This window comes from Festucalex cinctus, chromosome 7 (genome assembly GCF_051991245.1).
Source record: "Festucalex cinctus isolate MCC-2025b chromosome 7, RoL_Fcin_1.0, whole genome shotgun sequence".
Classification (NCBI taxonomy): domain Eukaryota; kingdom Metazoa; phylum Chordata; class Actinopteri; order Syngnathiformes; family Syngnathidae; genus Festucalex; species Festucalex cinctus.
This window is the reverse complement of record NC_135417.1, coordinates 28,200,551-28,221,291: the sequence shown is the minus strand read 5'-3', so window position 1 is coordinate 28,221,291 and position 20,741 is coordinate 28,200,551. Positions and strand designations below refer to the sequence as shown.

Genomic DNA, 20,741 nt, shown 5'->3' with positions numbered 1-20,741 from the left:
ATTCATAAATGACTTAGTTATCACACTTAGAATGAGTGTACATTTTTTGTACAAAATACCGTATGTGGGGTATTTTTTTTTCATGCCTCAAGGGCTAGGTGGCGCTGCATATATAACTGAATGTTGTCATAGAGATAACTTCAGGCCTTGACGATAAACATACATGTCAAGTTTGGGATTTTTTGGAGCATGTACCGGGGAGTTATCAAGCATATCCTTTTTCATTGTGAAACACAAATTTTGATGCCCCGCCCTCATCATATAGTATTTCGAAAAGTCAAAATTTTTCCCCCTGTCGTTGGCTCAGGTCTTGACATGGTCCAGGCCAAGTCTTAACTCAGTCGGATGAAACGTGTAGGAGAAGTGGGCAAAAGTCTGCCCCCTGTGAATGTGCAAAAATCGTCAAAAATGGGACATTCAAAAATTCGTAGCTCACTTCCTGTTCATTTTAGCATATGGGTACAAGAGACGTTTTTGTAGGTCTTGGGCTCCCTCATACACCTAAAAATATTCGGCGTTTTTGCTTAAACGTACAACCGGGGCTGCTTCGTTAAAAATTTCGAGGGGGCGCTATTGAGTCATTTTTGTAAAAATAGCACAATCAACAATAAAATATTGCTCATTTTACCAGGCCAGATATGTGTGCCAAGTTTCAGGAGTTTCTGTGCATGTTTAGACCCTCAAAACTGGCGTTGTTTTCTTGGCGAACAGCGCTTAGCCACGCCTACAGCAATTCGCGAAAACTCACAAACTTCGTGTTGTGACATCATGAAGGCCGAAACCCTCCTCTGAGCAAATATGAGGTAGGTCCAGTTAACGTGTTTGGAGAAAAACGTAGAAGAAAATTCGTAAGAAAAAAAATTGCCACTAGGTGGCGCTATCAGTTAGATGAAATGTAAGTTAGTAGATGTCTTTAGAGCTGGACTCTCATCAAATGTGTGAAATTTTGAGAAGATAGGATCATCTCGGTCAAGTTAATGCAGCTTTTATTTTCACGAAAAATCTTCAGATTTTGCGTCACCGTAGCGGCCACGCCCTTTGATGAAAAGTTACAATATTCGGTGTGGGGCATGATCAACATCTTAAGGCTTTTCTGACCAATTTTCAAATGGATCCCTTCAACAAGCTCAGCACAGTAGCTAAAAACGTAAAGTATGACATTTATTGTAACCACTAGGTGGCGCTATATGTATAACTGAATTTTGTCATATAGATGTTTTCAGGCTGTGACTATTACGTTGCCTGAGAAGTTTGAGATTTTTTGGAGCTTGAACATGGGAGTTATTAAGCATTTGCTCTTTCTGGACAAATGAAATTTTAAAGGCAATATTTGATGCTCCGCCCCCGTCGTATAGTATTTCGAAAAGGCAAGATGTTTTGCCCAGCTGTTCTCTTAGGTCTTGAGATGATAAATGCCAAGTTTGAAGTCAATTGGATGAAAAATGTTTGCAAAGGGGGAAAAAGCATGACCACAGTGAATGTGCCAAAATAGGCCAAAATTGGACATTAAAAAATTCATAGCTCACTTCCTGTACATTTTAGCTACATGGTCCCAATAGACGTTTTTGTGCGTCTCGGGATGCTACACGTGCCTGCCAATTTTCGTTGCTCTAGCTCAAACGTGTCGGGCTTGGTTTTTATTTTTCTACGCTAGGGGGCGCTATAGAGCCGCGTTGTTATAACGACTTCATAATATAAAATTTTTCGCCGGACCTGAGGAGTGTGCAAAGTTTGGTGAGTTTTCGTGAATATTTAGGTACCCAAAATCGCGATTGTTTGCGGAGAATAAAGAAGAAGAAGAAGAAGAAGAAGAATAATAATAATAACTAGAGCTGCGAGCAGCTATAAAGGGCCCTCGCAGCCCAGGCCACGTTGGGGTCCTTGCACGTTGGGGTACTTGCACGTTAGGGTACTGGCACGTTGGGGTACTGGCATATTGGAAGCAAAATTTCTTTGAAAATGGCATAATAAACGTTTACATGTAGAATATTTTTTTTGCCAGTGTGTGTCAAGCTCAACGGGTTTTGGTGATTGTTAAGACCTGCAAAAATCAGCGTCCTTATTTATTTTTAGGCAACGAGTTGCCCTGATTGGTATTTTTTGTAAAAGTGTATATATACATCATCGCTCGTTGTACTCATTGCACAATGTTACTTTTATTGTCCAAAGGGGCAATCAAAAATGAATAAAACAAAATGGAAACGTACATACGTTTGGATCGGTGTGAAGCCAGTTAACAATTTGAGTGGTGGAAACTAAAAGAATATTCATAAATGACTTAGTTATCACACTTAGAATGAGTTTACATTTTTTGTACAAAATACCGTATGTGTGTTTTTTTTTTTTATATATTATGCCTCAAGGGCTAGGTGGCGCTGTATTTATAACTGAATGTTGTCGTAGAGATACCTTCAGGCCTTGATTATAAGCATACATGTCAAGTGTGGGATTTTTTTTGGAGCATGTACCGTGGAGTTATTATGCATATCCTTCATTCACGATATTGCTTTTAATGTCCACAGAGGCTATCAAAAATAAATAAAAATATATATATGTTTGGATAAGTCTGATGCCAGTGAACATTTTGAGTGGTGGAAACTAAAAAAATATTCATAAATGACTTAGTTATCACACTTAGAATGAGTGTACATTTTTTGTACAAAATACCGTATGTGGGGTATTTTTTTTTCATGCCTCAAGGGCTAGGTGGCGCTGCATATATAACTGAATGTTGTCATAGAGATAACTTCAGGCCTTGACGATAAACATACATGTCAAGTTTGGGATTTTTTGGAGCATGTACCGGGGAGTTATCAAGCATATCCTTTTTCATTGTGAAACACAAATTTTGATGCCCCGCCCTCATCATATAGTATTTCGAAAGGTCAAGATTTTTCCCCCTGTCGTTGGCTCAGGACTTGACATGGTCCAGGTCAAGTCTTAACTCAGTCAGATGAAACGTGTAGGAGAAGTGGGCAAAAGTCTGCCCCCTGTGAATGTGCAAAAATTGTCAAAAATGGGACATTCAAAAATTCGTAGCTCACTTCCTGTTCATTTTAGCATATGGGTCCAAGAGACTTTTTTGTAGGTCTTGGGCTCCCTCATACACCTAAAAATATTCGTCATTCTTGCTTAAACGTACAACCGGGGCTGCTTCGTTAAAAATTTCTAGGGGGCGCTATTGAGTCATTTTTGTAAAAATAGCACAATCAACAATAAAATATTTCTCATTTTACCAGGCCAGATGTGTGTGCCAAGTTTCATGAGTTTCTGTGCATGTTTAGACCCTCAAAACTGGCGTTATTTTCTTGCCGAACAGCGCTTAGCCACACCCACAGCAATTCGCGAAAACTCACAAACTTCGTGTTGTGACATCATGAAGGCCGAAACCCTCATCTGAGCAAATATGAGGTAGGTCCAGTTAACGTGTTTGGAGAAAAACGTAGAAGAAAATTCGTAAGAAAAGAAATTGCCACTAGGTGGCGCTATCAGTTAGATGAAATATAAGTCAGTAGATGTCTTTAGGGCTGGACTCTCATCAAATGTGTGAAATTTTGAGAAGATAGGATCATCTCGGTCAAGTTAATGCAGCTTTTATTTTCACGAAAAATCTTCAGACTTTGCGTCACCGTAGCGGCCACGCCCTTTGGCGAAAAGTTACAATATTCGGTGTGGGGCATGATCAACGTCTTAAGGCTTTTCTGACCAATTTTCAAATGGATCCCTTCAACAAGCTCAGCACAGTAGCTAAAAACGTAAAGTATGACATTTATTGTAACCACTAGGTGGCGCTATATGTATAACTGAATTTTATCATATAGATGTTTTCAGGCCGTGACTATTACGTTGCCTGAGAAGTTTGAGATTTTTTGGAGCTTGAACATGGGAGTTATTAAGCATTTGCTCTTTCTGGACAAATGAAATTTTAAAGGCAATATTTGATGCCCCGCCCCCGTCATATAGTATTTCAAAAAGGCAAGATGTTTTGCCCAGTTGTTCTCTCAGGTCTTGAGATGATAAATGCCAAGTTTGAAGTCAATTGGATGAAAAATGTTTGCAAAGGGGGAAAAAGCATGACCACAGTGAATGTGCCAAAATAGGCCAAAATAGGACATTAAAAAATTCATAGCTCACTTCCTGTACATTTTAGCTCCATGGTCCCAATAGACTTTTTTGTGCGTCTCGGGGTGCTACACGTCCCTGCCAATTTTTGTTGCTCTAGCTCAAACGTGCCGGGCTTGGTTTTTATTTTTCTACGCTAGGGGGCGCTATCGAGTCGCATTGTTATGACGACTTAATAATATCAAATTTTTCGCCGGGCCTGAGGAGTGTGCAAAGTTCGGTGAGTTTTCATGAATGTTTAGGTACCCAAAATCGCGATCGTTTGCGGAGAATAAAGAAGAAGAAGAAGAAGAAGAAGAATAATAATAATAATAATAATAATAATAATAATAATAATAATAATAATTTTTACAAAAACAATAGGGACCTCGCAGCGGTCGCTGCTCGGGCCCTAATAATAATAATAATTTTTACAAAAACAATAGGGACCTCGCAGCGGTCGCTGCTCGGGCCCTAACAAGAGCTGCGAGCAGCTATAAAGGGCCCTCGCAGCCCTGGCCACGTTGGGGTCCTTGCACGTTGGGGTACTTGCACGTTGGGGTACTGGCACATTGGGGTACTGGCATATTGGAAGCAAAATTTCTTTGAAAATGGCATAATAAACGTTTACATGTAGAATATTTTTTTGCCAGTGTGTGTATCAAGCTCAACGGGTTTTGGTGATTGTTAAGACCTGCAAAAATCAGCGTCCTTTTTTATTTTTAGGCAATGAGTTGCCCTGATTGGTATTTTTTTGTAAAAGTGTATATACACATCATCGCTCGTTGTACTCATTGCACAATGTTACTTTTATTGTCCAAAGGGGCAATCAAAAATGAATAAAACAAAATGGAAACGTACATACGTTTGGATCGGTGTGAAGCCAGTGAACAATTTGAGTGGTGGAAACTAAAAGAATATTCATAAATGACTTAGTTATCACACTTAGAATGAATGTACATTTTTTGTACAAAATACCGTATGTGGGGTATTTTATTTTTTTTTCATATAAGCCTCAAGGGCTAGGTGGCGCTGTATTTATAACTGAATGTTGTCATCGAGATACCTTCAGGCCTTGATTATAAGCATACATGTCAAGTGTGGGATTTCTTTTGGAGCATGTACCGTGGAGTTATTAAGCATATCCTTCATTCACGATATTGCTTTTAATGTCCACAGAGGCTATCAAAAATAAATAAAAATATATATATGTTTGGATAAGTCTGATGCCAGTGAACATTTTGAGTGGTGGAAAGTAAAAGAATATTCATAAATGACTTAGTTATCACACTTAGAATGAGTTTACATTTTTTGTACAAAATACCGTATGTGGGGTATTTTTTTTTCATGCCTCAAGGGCTAGGTGGCACTGCATATATAACTGAATGTTGTCATAGAGATAACTTCAGGCCTTGACGATAAACATACATGTCAAGTTTGGGATTTTTTGGAGCATGTACCGGGGAGTTATCAAGCATATCCTTTTTCATTGTGAAACACAAATTTTGATGCCCCGCCCTCGTCATATAGTATTTCGAAAAGTCAAAATTTTTCCCCCTGTCGTTGGCTCAGGTCTTGACATGGTCCAGGCCAAGTCTTAACTCAGTCGGATGAAACGTGTAGGAGAAGTGGGCAAAAGTCTGCCCCCTGTGAATGTGCAAAAATCGTCAAAAATGTGACATTGAAAAATTCGTAGCTCACTTCCTGTTTATTTTAGCATATGGGTACAAGAGACTTTTTTGTAGGTCTTTGGCTCCCTCATACACCTAAAAATATTCGGCGTTCTTGCTTAAACATACAACCGGGGCTGCTTCGTTAAAAATCTCGAGGGGGCGCTATTGAGTCATTTTTGTAAAAATAGCACAATCAACAATAAAATATTGCTCATTTTACCAGGCCAGATGTGTGTGCCAAGTTTCAGGAGTTTCTGTGCATGTTTAGACCCTCAAAACTGGCGTTGTTTTCTTGGCGAACAGCACTTAGCCACGCCTACAGCAATTCGCAAAAACTCACAAACTTCGTGTTGTGACATCATGAAGGCCGAAACCCTCCTCTGAGCAAATATGAGGTAGGTCCAGTTAACGTGTTTGGAGAAAAACGTAGAAGAAAATTCGTAAGAAAAGAAATTGCCACTAGGTGGTGCTATCAGTTAGATGAAATGTAAGTTAGTAGATGTCTTTAGAGCTGGACTCTCATCAAATGTGTGAAATTTTGAGAAGATAGGATCATCTCGGTCAAGTTAATGCAGCTTTTATTGTCACGAAAAATCTTCAGACTTTGCGTCACCGTAGCGGCCACGCCCTTTGGCGAAAAGTTACAATATTCGGTGTGGGGCATCATCAACATCTTAAGGCTTTTCTGACCAATTTTCAACTGGATCCCTTCAACGAGCTCAGCACAGTAGCTAAAAATGTAAAGTATGACATTTATTGTAACCACTAGGTGGCGCTATATGTATAACTGAATTTTGTCATATAGATGTTTTCAGGCCGTGACTATTACGTTGCCTGAGAAGTTTGAGATTTTTTGGAGCTTGTACATGGGAGTTATTCAGCATTTGCTCTTTCTGGAAAAATGAAATTTTAAAGGCAATATTTGATGCTCCGCCCCCGTCATATAGTATTTCGAAAAGGCAAGATGTTTTGCCCAGCTGTTCTCTCAGGTCTTGAGATGATAAATACCAAGTTTGAAGTCAATTGGATGAAATATGCTTGCAAAGGGGGAAAAAGCATGACCACAGTGAATGTGCCAAAATATGCCAAAATTGGACATTAAAAAATTCATAGCTCACTTCCTGTACATTTTAGCTACATGGTCCCAATAGACTTTTTTGTGCGTCTCGAGGTGCTACACGTGCCTGCCAATTTTCGTTGCTCTAGCTCAAACGTGCCGGGCTTGGTTTTTATTTTTCTACGCTAGGGGGCGCTATAGAGTCGCGTTGTTATAACGACTTCATAATATCAAATTTTTCGCCGGACCTGAGGAGTGTGCAAAGTTCGGTGAGTTTTCGTGAATATTTAGGTACCCAAAATCGCGATTGTTTGCGGAGAATAAAGAAGAAGAAGAAGAACTAGAGCTGCGAGCAGCTATAAAGGGCCCTCGCAGCCCGGGCCACGTTGGGGTCCTTGCACGTTGGGGTACTTGCACGTTGGGGTACTGGCACGTTGGGGTACTGGCATATTGGAAGCAAAATTTCTTTGAAAATGGCATAATAAACGTTTACATGTAGAATATTTTTTTGCCAGTGTGTGTGTCAAGCTCAACGGGTTTTGGTGATTGTTAAGACCTGCAAAAATCAGCGTCCTTTTTTATTTTTAGGCAATGAGTTGCCCTGATTGGTATTTTTTTGTAAAAGTGTATATACACATCATCGCTCGTTGTACTCATTGCACAATGTTTACTTTTATTGTCCAAAGGGGCAATCAAAAATGAATAAAACAAAATGGAAACGTACATACGTTTGGATCGGTGTGAAGCCAGTGAACAATTTGAGTGGTGGAAACTAAAAGAATATTCATAAATGACTTAGTTATCACACTTAGAATGAGTGTACATTTTTTGTACAAAATACCGTATGTGGGGTATTTTTTTAATTTTTTTTATATAAGCCTCAACGGCTAGGTGGCGCTGTATTTATAACTGAATGTTGTCATAGAGATACCTTCAGGCCTTGATTATAAGCATACATGTCAAGTGTGGGATTTTTTTTGGAGCATGTACCGTGGAGTTATTAAGCATATCCTTCATTCACGATATTGCTTTTAATGTCCATAGAGGCTATCAAAAATAAATACAAATATATATATGTTTGGATAAGTCTGATGCCAGTGAACATTTTGAGTGGTGGAAACTAAAAGAATATTCATAAATGACTTCGTTATCACACTTAGAATGAGTTTACATTTTTTGTACAAAATACCGTATGTGGGGTATTTTTTTTTCATGCCTCAAGGGCTAGGTGGCGCTGCATATATAACTGAATGTTGTCATAGAGATAACTTCAGGCCTTGACGATAAACATATATGTCAAGTTTGGGATTTTTTGGAGCATGTACCGGGGAGTTATCAAGCATATCCTTTTTCATTGCGAAACACAAATTTTGATGCCCCGCCCTCATCATATAGTATTTCGAAAAGTCAAAATTTTCCCCCCTGTCGTTGGCTCAGGTCTTGACATGGTCCAGGCCAAGTCTTAACTCAGTCGGATGAAACGTGTAGGAGAGGTGGGCAAAAGTCTGCCCCCTGTGAATGTGCAAAAATCGTCAAAAATGGGACATTCAAAAATTCGTAGCTCACTTCCTGTTCATTTTAGCATATGGGTACAAGAGACTTTTTTGTAGGTCTTGGGCTCCCTCATACACCTGAAAATATTCGTCGTTCTTGCTTAAACGTACAACCGGGGCTGCTTCGTTAAAAATTTCGAGGGGGCGCTATTGAGTCATTTTTGTAAAAATAGCACAATCAACAATAAAATATTGCTCATTTTACCAGGCCAGATGTGTGTGCCAAGTTTCAGGAGTTTCTGTGCATGTTTAGACCCTCAAAACTGGCGTTGTTTTCTTGGCGAACAGCGCTTAGCCACGCCCACAGCAATTCGCGAAAACTCACAAACTTCGTGTTGTGACATCATGAAGGCCGAAACCCTCATCTGAGCAAATATGAGGTAGGTCCAGTTAACGTGTTTGGAGAAAAACGTAGAAGAAAATTCGTAAGAAAAAAAATTGCCACTAGGTGGCGCTATCAGTAAGATGAAATGTAAGTTAGTAGATGTCTTTAGAGCTGGACTCTCATCAAATGTGTGAAATTTTGAGAAGATAGGATCATCTCGGTCAAGTTAATGCAGATTTTATTGTCACGAAAAATCTTCAGACTTTGCGTCACCGTAGCGGCCACGCCCTTTGGCGAAAAGATACAATATTCGGTGTGGGGCATCATCAACATCTTAAGGCTTTTCTGACCAATTTTCAACTGGATCCCTTCAACGAGCTCAGCACAGTAGCTAAAAACGTAAAGTATGACATTTATTGTAACCACTAGGTGGCGCTATATGTATAACTGAATTTTGTCATATAGATGTTTTCAGGCCGTGACTATTACGTTGCCTGAGAAGTTTGAGATTTTTTGGAGCTTGTACATGGGAGTTATTCAGCATTTGCTCTTTCTGGACAAATGAAATTTTAAAGGCAATATTTGATGCCCCGCCCCCGTCATATAGTATTTCGAAAAGGCAAGACCTTTTGCCCAGCTGTTCTCTTAGGTCTTGAGATGATAAATACCAAGTTTGAAGTCAATGGGATGAAAAATGTTTGCATAGGGGGAAAAAGCATGACCACAGTGAATGTGCCAAAATAGGCCAAAATTGGACATTAAAAAATTCATAGCTCACTTCCTGTACATTTTAGCTACATGGTCCCAATAGACTTTTTTGTGCGTCTCAGGGTGCTACACGTGCCTGCCAATTTTCGTTGCTCTAGCTCAAACGTGCCAGGCTTGGTTTTTATTTTTCTACGCTAGGGGGCGCTATAGAGTCGCGTTGTTATGACGACTTCATAATATAAAATTTTTCGCCGGGCCTGAGGAGTGTGCAAAGTTTGGTGAGTTTTCGTGAATGTTTAGGTACTCAAAAATGCGATCGTTTACGGAGAAGAAGAAGAAGAAGAAGAAGAAGAATAATAATAATAATAATAATAATAATAATAATTCGAACGAAAAACAATAGGGACCTCGCAGCGGTCGCTGCTCGGGCCCTAATAATAATAATTTTTACAAAAACAATAGGGACCTCGCAGCGGTCGCTGCTCGGGCCCTAATAATAATAATTTTTACAAAAACAATAGGGACCTCGCAGCGGTCGCTGCTCGGGCCCTAATAATAATAATAATAATAATTTTTACAAAAACAATAGGGACCTCGCAGCGGTCGCTGCTCGGGCCCTAACAAGTCACCTGGAGGAGATGGGCTGCCTTCTGAATGGTATAAGAAATTTGCAGCACAACTTGTGCCCCTACTTGAATCCTCATTTAATTATACTCTTGAACATGGGGTAATACCACCATCTTGGAATGAGGCTTTGATATCAGTTATTCCCAAGGGCAAAGATACAGAAACATGCTCAGGATATAGATCAATTTCAGTACTAAATGTGGATTATAAGATATATACTTCGATTATTGCTCAACGATTTGAACATATTATGGGTGATATTATTGATGAGGACCAGACGGGATTCATTAGGGGGCGCCAAACTCATGACAATATAAGGAGAACGATACATATAATTGATTATATTGTGCGTAACAATTTAACGGCAGCACTGATAAGTCTTGATGCCGAAAAGGCTTTTGATAGTGTTAATTGGGCCTTCTTATTTCAGGTTTTAAAGAGGTTTGGATTAAACGATAAGGCACTTAGATGTGTTAAAGCACTATACGAAAAACCTACTGCACGTATAAAAATAAACGGCAGCCTGACTGATACCATACAGTTACAGCGGTCTACTAGGCAGGGTTGCTGTCTTTCACCAACCCTTTTTGCGATCTTTATTGAACCCCTGGCACAACTAATTAGACAAAACAAGGAGTTGAAGGGGATACAGATTGGCGGAGAGAAACACATAGTGGGTCTCTTTGCTGATGATGTTATTTGTTACTTGGAGGATCCGAACTCATGTTTACCAAACTGATTAAGAATTCGCAATTATATGGTTTCTATTCTGGCTACAAACTTAATTTAAAGAAGACACAAATTCTGACATTTAAGTATCACCCAACTGTAGACATACAAAGGGGATATAGTTTTAAGTGGGGAGCCAAAGACCTGAAATATCTTGGGGTTACTTTAACGAAACGATTGGATGAACTATACGATGCAAATTACAACAAGATGGACGAAAACATTAGAAATGATATTGTGAGGTGGGAAGTTCTTGGGCTAGATTATAGCTCCAGGATTGAGGTTATAAAAATGAACGTACTCCCGAGAATCCTTTATTTATTCCAAGCCTTACCTACTAATATTCCTGACAGACAGTTCCAAAATTGGAACAAAGTTATCTCAAGATTTGTATGGAATAACCAAAAACCAAGAGTTAAACTTGAAACGCTTCAGGCGAGGAAAGACAAAGGAGGAATGGCATTACCTAATTTTAGGGAATATTTCCATGCCGCACAGATGAGAGCGGTGGTCAATTGGTGTGATGAGACTTCTACATCAAAATGGAAAAACTTGGAACGTACTGTTCACGGAAGGGAGATTCAAAGCCTCCTTGCAGGTGGTAGGATGGAACTGGATGACGATAAAGTTATGGGTACCGTAACACGCTTTACATTGGAACTATGGTTTAAGTTGATAAAGAAATTAAATGTAGAAGATGATATTTGTATACTAAGGTGGATAGCATATGATAAACGGTTTGTCCCTAATAGTTTCGATAAGTCATTTCTACAATGGATCCCAAGGGGTATAACTGCACTATGTACTATTGTGAAGAAGGGGGTACTTATGCATTTTCAAGACATGCAAGAAAAGTATAGTTTGGGTAAACATGACTTCTTTAGATATTTACAGTTGAGGGACTACTACGAGAAGGAAATAAAAAACAGGTTACGGTTGGAGCCTCATGGATTTATTCTAACCGTTGCGGGGGCTTACACCTCGAGGCCCAAAAAGATTGTACCCACACTGTATCGCAACTTGACGGAGGGTAGGGGGGAGACTATGTACATCAAACAGAGATGGGAGAACGAACTTCAAATTAACATTACAGAATGTGAATGGTTAAGTATGATAAAAACACAGGGCTCCACTACGTCCTCTCGTGTGTGGAGAGAGCACTGTTGGAAGAACATCATTAGGTTTTTTATTACACCTAAAATTAAATATAAATGTCTCAAGGTAGTGCAGCCATGTTGGCGCCGATGTGGTGCATTCAACGTGGGCCACGCACATGTGTTTTGGCTATGCCCAAAGGTGGTGTCTTTTTGGGAAAATGTGTGTAATGCCATTAAGGGGATTCTGGGCTATAATATAATATTTTCATGTGAGGTACTGTATCTAGGCTGCTTGTCAGCAGGTTCTGTATTAAAGGAAGATGGATACCTTCTTAAGATAATGATGGCTGCGTGTAAAAAGGCCATCACAAAGAAGTGGCTCAGCCCTGGACCCCCGACACTTGAGGACTGGTTCAAAATAGTGGGCCTGATATACGACATGGAACTACTCACACATAGGTTAAGAATGGAAGAAGTCATTTGCCATGAAAAATGGATGAAGTGGACATTGTTTATGCAACGACAAAGAATGGACAAACAGATCACACCACTGAACTGATTGAGCTGGTTAAATATTTAGGATGATTCCAGAGCCCTTGTTACGTCTTTTCTTTTTATTTTCTTTTTATTTATTTTTTTGTGTATGTTTTGTTTTGTTCTTAATGATTGTTATATTTGAAAACTGTTGAGGAAAAATAAAGTATAAAAAAAAAACACATAATACAAAAGAAAAGGTAGGGCCATTCACATATCAAGCTCAATTTAGATTAACTGATTAGAAATGAAAAGGGGGGGGAGACGTCTCAACTTAACTGCAGAAAATGCAAAGTCAGATGGTCACTCGCAGAGCACTGTCACTTGTAACAGCGTTGGTCCCGATCCGTTACCATGGGAACCACTTGCAGGGTAACAACGCAAGTCGATCATCTAAATAGTAATAGTCAGCCCCCGAGGTGGCTGTCTCTTCCAAACGAAGCAAAACAAAAGGCTAGTCTATCCCACAGCCGAAACTCTCAGCAACATTAGCTGTCACCACTCGTGCCTCATAGAATGCCTGTGCCTCTTCGGGAGTCTCAAAGTTCAACGTTTCATTCCCATGTAAAACTTGCAGCCGTGCAGAGCTTGTTTGACCTTGTTAAACGAAGCTCGCCTCCTCGCCGTGGCAGCGCCGACGTCCGGGTACACGCGAAGTAGGGTGTCGCCTAGTTTCAGGTCATGCTGTCGGGTCCAGCGGAGCACTTTCTCCTACATTTGGAAACGATGAAAACAGACCACAAACGGCCTGGGTCTCCCTCCCGGTCCAGGTTTAGGAGCCAGCGAGCGATGTGCTCTCTCGAGGTCCGGTGGATTGGGGAGCTCTTCGGGGCCGAGATTTTTCACAAGCAGCTCAGATATGAATTCAGTCGGGTCTCGGCCCTTTTCACTCCCCTCGGGAACATTAATTATTTGGAGGTTGGCCCTTCTGGACCTATTCTCAAAATCCTCAAGGCAGTCTTGTAGCGACTTATTGAGGGCTTCAAGTCGCTCCACTTTCGTCTCCGTTCTCGTGGTATGTTCAAAGTTCATCCCAGCCAAAGTTTCCGTCGCCGCGAGGCGGCCGTTGAAAGAGTTCACCATCTCGCTTAATGCGTCCAACGATGTTTGTAAAGGTTTAAGCGAATCTTGGATTAACACTGACATGTCCTCCTTGAGAAAATGTCGTTGTTTATCCAGTTCGGCAACCAGTAGGCTCATGGACAGGGCATCCGACGAAACGGGAGAGTCATTAGCGTCGGCTCTACCAGCGGCCATTTTAGCCAGCTTGCTAGCACCAGTAGCTGAGCTAGCCCGAGTAACTGGAAAACTCGAAGTAGCACAAGTTTTGGGCTTCGAACCACTCATTGCACGATCAAAAATAGACTACACCTCTTTGCCGTCCCAAAAGGCTCCTTCAGTAGCAGTTGTTGTGTTTAATGAAGGAATTTGTCAAGTTCAGCTGGGAGATCCCCCAATACACGTCTCTCTCCTATGCCGCCATAACCGGAAGTCCTCGAAATTTTCAAGTTACGAAACGCCTCAACAGGAAAATATTGCCTCTTGTTACGAAAGAAATTTCAAGATACGAAACGTAAAAATAGTACTGAGCACAACAGACTTTCAGCTATGGACAAAAAAAAAATAAAATTTGACTATGAGCGTAGATAATAGAATAGATAGATAATAAATCGGTGTCAATGCATCTTTCTGGCATCCCATTGGCTAAGACTGTATGTATCTATGAACGTAGATAATCGCTAGATAAGAGATCGGTGTCTATGCAGCGTCCTTTTCTTTCATCTCTCGGACCATGAGGGGTTCCGATAGTTTTTCATAAATGTATTAACTAACTGCCAACGAATTTGTGCAAAAATTTAAACAATTGGTGATTGATGAAGGCACAGTAAGTTTTTAATTGCGACAAGACGGGCCTTTTTTTTTGGAAAGATATGCCTCGTCGTACCTGAAGTTTCCATCAAGTTTTGGAATTTTTTGAAAAGAATCACTCAGAAAAAGTGTTCACCAGTCGGGCAATCGCTCACTAAGATGATGTTTGCCTTGGACATTTTCGAAGGATTGTTTTAAAAGAAAAAAGAAAAAAAGAATAAAGAAAACATCCTTGGATCAGTTGTATACAAAACACCAGGCCAAAAAAATAAAAAAATAAAAAAAATAAAAAGAACTTCTGAGAGAGGACATAAACCAAAGAGGGCAAAAAACGATGAGGACAGCGGTTAAAAAGGTAAATGACCATCATTTTTATTCTTTACTCCATTCTTTGTTTTTTATATTACGCACAACTCTCATTTATTGTGCAATAATCTAATTGGAACATGTATTTGTTACATGTTTTGTTTTGATGCTTTATAAAACATTTATGTCTGAATTTTGGGAGGCTTGGAACGGATTAGGGCATTTACATGGAAAATGCGTCTCTACTTACAAAATCTTCTACTTAAGAACTTTCTTCCAATTAACCAATTAACCAATTAATTTCGTAAATAGAGGTACCACGGTATACAGATGCATGAGACTAAATACAGATAATACAGCATGTGGATAGAAGCCCACATCGCCACAGTACCTTTGTACTCTAAATGAAAGCCAGTGTAGCTCACAGAGCCGTCACTTCGAAATGCCAAGTACATGAAGTTGGCAGAGCTCTCAATCTTCTCAGGAAGTTTACTATCCTGGAAACTGCCAATCAGATGAGTGCTGCTGTCTGGCCCATCATAGATGTACAAGAAATCATAGTTGGGCTCAATACTGAAGCTGCAAGAGAATCAGACAAAATCAGTTCAAAATGTTTTGCGAAGTCTATAATCTCCAATTCAACACAGTGTTCCAGTATTTGGCATGCCCTGCTATATAGCGAGGAGTGAGTCATACAGTTTATTTATTAGACAAAAAGATGTAAATAAATAAATGAATAAATAAATAAATAAACAAACAAACAAACAAAAAGGATAACTCACAGATGTGGTGGGGAGGTTTTAAATTGTTGTGACAATGTGGCACAAACTCTTCCCAGATGGCGGTGGAAATGCAGTGTGAAAAGATCATTTCATGTTGTCGCTTTGTTTATCAAATCACTTGCCACAGTGAGAAAGAGAGCACTGCTTCTATTTCCAAACTAATGAGCATACTTTATGACAAAAATGTAAATAGCTTAGAGATAATTGCATTTCAGCTGAATGGAGGCAACTACAATTCCAAATGATGCCTCAATTCTTTCAATTGGCAATCCCGCATCACAAAGCAGCACTGTGTCAACTTCGACGTTTATTTTGAAAGACAAAATCACATAGTAATAAATCATTACACCACCGCAGTACCAATGCTTGAGTCATGAAAAAAATACTCAACAGTGAAGCCTAGGACTGCCCTCAGGCTCATCTTACCCTGCCAGACTTGCTGCTGCACGCCTAAATCTTAATTAATAATGGAAAGCTTCTGAGTATCATGCAGCATAGTAAATGAGTTGCACTCATATCACACCTCTTCCTGCAACATAATCTGAAAAATGTTATTTTTACAGCATTTTGAGAAAGCGGCAGGAATATCTGCTTTTAAGGCATTACTCCATCCAATGATGCTTCTTCGCTATCTGTCAACACACCTGGACTCAAACCAAGTGCATGATTGTGCAGACATGGCCAACTTTGCTCAGTGATGTTACAGCTGGTTCCGTCACGGAGAACAAGCAATTCCGAGGAGCAACCTGTGCTGTGGTCCATTCAATGAGAACCACCTACAGTTTCAGGTTAGAAAATGCCATGCATGTTTTGAGAAAGCTGTGTTATGTGAGCTACTGAATCATACTGTATATAAAGAACAAACAAGTCCTCCTTTCTCCTTCATCCAAGAAAGAAAATAATTTTATTAAGTGGTGTTGTCCAAAACGGTCTTGAATGACTTTTAACTCTTTGACCACCAAAAACGTTCAATAACGATTAGTAAAATCATGATGCATGCTGCCATAAACGTTATATGGTGTCAACTACGTTTTTTTTTTTTTTTTTTTTTTTTATCAATGGGCAGTTTATGTTTTTTTTTTGTCTTTCTGTAAAGAGCTTTGTGACAGTTCAGGCTGTTTCAAAGCGCTATATAAATAAACTTGAGTTGAGTTGAGTTGAGTTGAGTTGAATTGAGTTGAGTTGAGTTGAGTGGTCGGCTGATTAATTAGTCCGACATTAAATTTTATTTTGTTTTTTTAACTTTATAAAATCATCTCGCGGGCCGGATTAAACCCATTTGCGGGCCTGATCCGGCCCACGGGCCATATGTTTGACACCCCTGATGTAAATGATCAAAGCTTTCGTCATATTAAAGTTTTGTTTTTTTGTTTTTTTTGATAATGTGTGGCAGTAAAAGAGTTAATTAAATCCTGAACTTTAATAAGCTGACCAATTGCAACATTTTTACATTCCATGCAGTTATTTGGAAATGTTATTTTCAGTGAATAACTGAACAGTGTAGTAGATTAACATACCTGATAAAAGCCAAGGAGATGACATAGTCAGAGTGGACAGCAATAAGCCAATCACAGTCTTTACTGTGTGGGTAGGGGTGTGGGTAGTTGGGCGATAGGATGAATCCTGAAGATCCTGTCACATTCCCCCCACATGGAGCTTAAGACAAAGAGTTGAGAAAAGACTTAAGACAGCAATCACAAATGTAAGTTCATTTCATTTTTCTATCACAGTGAAAGATTGACTGGAAAATTAGCACTTTCTGACATTATCAAACTATTTTTAAAATTCTGGAGTATTTCACCAAGAGTGACAAAATAAGCAACTTTGGTTTTAAGTAAAGCACGAGTCACACTACATGAGCTTGGAACTGCAAGGGGGGGGCAAAGACTTTTAGCGCTCATGTTAGACTAGTTTGGCAGTGATTCAAGAACATATTTCTTTAGACCTACTTAGTGTAATTATTTCTAATTGCCTTGTGGTAATTAGTTGTTAAGCCTAATAAGAGGATGTATAGGAGATTTGTCCACATAAGTGCTAATTACAGCTCAAACATAAACATACAAACATACCAAAATAGTTTTGTTTGTCCCACAAATCTGTAAATAGTAGATGCTGCCATAACCTGGTAAAACAAAAAACAAAAAATCTCCCCTTACTGGCTTTCACTTTGATCCCCTGCACTTCAGTCTTTTATACCACGTATCACTCTCTATCACTTTTACTCATCTGTCTCCTCTCTGACTCACGCTATCCCCTCCCGCCCTGCTCACCAATGCAGCTTGGAGGGCTGGGTTGCCAGTAGTATCTATTTTCCACTTGGATGCAGGTAATTCTGCTCTCCCCCTGCAATTCATATCCCGGATCACAAGAGAAGGTCACAGAGTCACTGGGCTCCCGCCCTTCCCCGTTGCGACTGCCATTCATGGGAATACCTGGGTCTCTGCAGGCAATAGCGAGAGAACCTGAGGGCAAACGCACACGGACAAAGATTCAGTACATGTCACATGAGGATTATGCAAGTAGAGGTGTCACACTTAAGCTGTTAACTAATGGATCATCAATTTATTTTACAACTGTTTTGATAATCTGATTATTCAATTAATTGATGGAATAATTGATATTTCTAAGAAATGGCGGTAGCGACATCACTTCATGTAATTTGTAATGAATCAGTAAGGAAGAGAGAAACACACACGGCTCTATTTTCATGACAGGGGTAAATATGTATGGAGGTGGATTAGATGGGGTGTTGGAAATTTTGCAGATGAAGGCGAGCCTCTCATTACCTTTAAAATCTGTGTGACCGGAGCATTATCACACTACATGGGCCATGGTTTGGTAACAGACATTGCGAGCATCTCTATCTCTGTGTCTCTCTCCCTTCCACCCTGTCTGTCTGTCTGTCTGTCTCTCTCTCTCTCTGTCCCTTCCACCCCTCTGTCTGTCTGTCTGTCTGTCTGTCCCTTCCGCCCCTCTGTCTGTCTGTCTGTCTGTCTGTCTCTCTCTCTCTCTCTCCCTTCCACCCCCTGTCTGTCTGTCTGTCTCTCTCTCTCTCTCTCCCTTCCACCCCCTGTCTGTCTGTCTGTCTCGCTCTCTCCCTTCCACCCCTCTGTCTGTCTGTCTGTCTGTCTGTCTGTCTGTCGCTCTCTGTCCCGCCCCTCTGTCTGTCTGTCTCTCTCTCTCTCTCTCTCTGTCCCTTCCACCCCTCTGTCTGTCTGTCTGTCGCTCTCTCCCTTCCACCCCTCTGTCTGTCTGTCTGTCTGTCTGTCTGTCCCTCCCTTCCACCCCTCTGTCTGTCTGTCTGTCCCTCCCTTCCACCCCTCTGTCCCTCCCTTCCACCCCTCTGTCTGTCTGTCTGTCTGTCCCTCCCTTCCACCCCTCTGTCTGTCTGTCTGTCCCTCCCTTCCACCCCTCTGTCTGTCTGTCTGTCTGTTCCTCCCTTCCACCCCTCTGTCTGTCTGTCTGTCTGTCCCTCCCTTCCACCCCTCTGTCTGTCTGTCTGTCTGTCTGTCTGTCTGTCTGTCTGTCTCTCTCTCTCTCTCTCTCTCTCTCTCTCTCTCTCTCTCTCTCTCTCTCTCTCTCTCTCTCTCTCTCTCTCTCTCTCTCTCTCTCTCTCTCTCTCTCTCTCTCTCTCTCTCTCTCTCTCTCTCTCCCTCCCTCCCTCCCTCCCTCCCTCCCTCCCTCCCTCCCTCCCTCCCTCCCTCCCAATACCTGAAGATGACGTCACCTGTGCTAAGGAAACAGGTAACGACCAATCTTGGCTCAATTTGCTTACCAAACCAAGAAAATAGTTGAGCTGTGATTAGGCGTTACCTACAGGACTGCCTCAGTAAATTAGAATATTGTGATAAAGTCCATTATTTTCTGTAATGCAATTAAATAAGCAAAAATCCCATACATTCTGGATTCATTACAAATCAACAGAAATATTGCAAGCCTTTTATTGTTTTAATATTGCTGATTATGGCTTTTTTTTTTTACTTGGTCTGAGGAAATATTCTAATATTTTGAAATAGGAAATTTGAGTGTTCTTAAGCTGTAAGCCATAATCAGCAATATTAAAATAATAAAAGGCTTGCAATATTTCAGTTGATTTGTAATGAATCCAGAATGTATGGCATTTTTGCTTATTTAATTGCATTACAGAAAAGTATGGACTTTATCACAATATTCTAATTTTCTGAGACAGTCCTGTATTTCCTCTACAGACGTGATGCCATCTTCACTCAACAGCAAGTGGAAAATGTGTTTTTAAACGTATTAACTGTACATGCAAAATAATAAAATCATCAAATTAATTCTTGACAAAATATTGACTTTTTAATGCTGAAAATGGCTCAGCCTGTCAAGTATCCTTTAAAGGTGATCATACCTTGTTCTAACAATGCTTACAACCATATTAAGAGACATTAGGACATTGTCTTCTACTAAGCAGAAAATACTCACTGGAGAAGTCAATGGCAAACCCAGACTTGGTGATGTAAAAGTCAGTTTCAAACTGTATGGTGACCACATTGAGGGTAGAGTGAATTCCCTCAGGCAGCAGTGAGCCGCTAACTTCTTTCAGAGACATTTCATTTTCTGGAGGCCCATCCCACACCTTCAGAATATCATGGGATGCCTCCGTGTCAAAAGCGAGAAACTGGAGGCTGTAGGAGGTAGGTTGACTGTGGTTAGAGTGACTTCAGTTCTTTCACTTCATTTTATACTATGTCTGCAAGAACTAATCCATAAATTTGCAAAAAAAAAATAATAAAAATGTTGGCAAGGAATATCATTATTGATTTGCTGTGTCACATAAATATTACGTCAGTCACCCACTGCATCATGTGATGCATGACAGTGTTTGGACATTTCACTCAAAGTGTTTGAGTCGACTGTCTAAAAAGTTTTTGTTTCAGTGTGTTGCCTGCTGCCAGGTCAGCATTGCTAATATTGCCTTACCTGGATAAATAAAGTGTCATGACTAGGCCATGACAGGGTTATGTTTGGGTCATGCAAGGGTTATGTTTGGGTCATGACTATGCTTTGTTTGAGGTCCGATGCAATCAGCATGTAACATCAACTAATTTCAACTGGTAATAAGCTATGTGATGTCAGAAGCTATGTGATGTCAGGAATCTTTATCTAGTCAACATCCAATCAGAATATTCCATGTCAGTCCTGTTACCCACATATCTAGCCACAACCAATCAGATCGAGTTACTGTCTATATAAACTGTCTGAGAAGTGTTTTTGTCGGATTATTACCACTGTTCCTCTGTGCAACTCTCGTTTCTCGTCTAGTCAAGTTTGTTCCACGCCTCTCGATGTGAATAGTTAAAATCTTATTTGCGCTATGGGATCCAACTTCAGAACATAACATAAAGTTTAAATATAT

At 40.2% G+C, this 20,741-nt stretch overlaps 1 protein-coding gene and 1 long non-coding RNA gene across 6 annotated transcripts in view; one reads left to right on the top strand and one right to left on the bottom strand.

Annotated features, from left to right (window-relative positions):
• Positions 1–16,365, top strand: part of LOC144021956 (uncharacterized) — a 78,673-nt gene extending 62,308 nt beyond the window's left edge. Inside the window, exon 8 of the long non-coding RNA XR_013284231.1 lies at positions 15,925–16,365. This is a non-coding gene — a long non-coding RNA (uncharacterized LOC144021956). The remainder of the gene's footprint in view (positions 1–15,924) is intronic.
• LOC144021954 (CUB and sushi domain-containing protein 3-like) overlaps positions 1–20,741 on the bottom strand; it is a 1,200,535-nt gene that overhangs the window by 676,869 nt on the left and 502,925 nt on the right. For all 5 annotated transcript variants that reach the window (XM_077526258.1, XM_077526261.1, XM_077526260.1 and 2 more), the window contains exons 26-29: positions 19,808–20,010; positions 17,632–17,823; positions 16,879–17,017; positions 14,971–15,158 (exon numbers count right to left, since the gene is read on the bottom strand). In XM_077526258.1, coding sequence (XP_077382384.1) covers positions 14,971–15,158; positions 16,879–17,017; positions 17,632–17,823; positions 19,808–20,010 — 722 coding nt within the window. The remainder of the gene's footprint in view (positions 1–14,970; positions 15,159–16,878; positions 17,018–17,631; positions 17,824–19,807; positions 20,011–20,741) is intronic.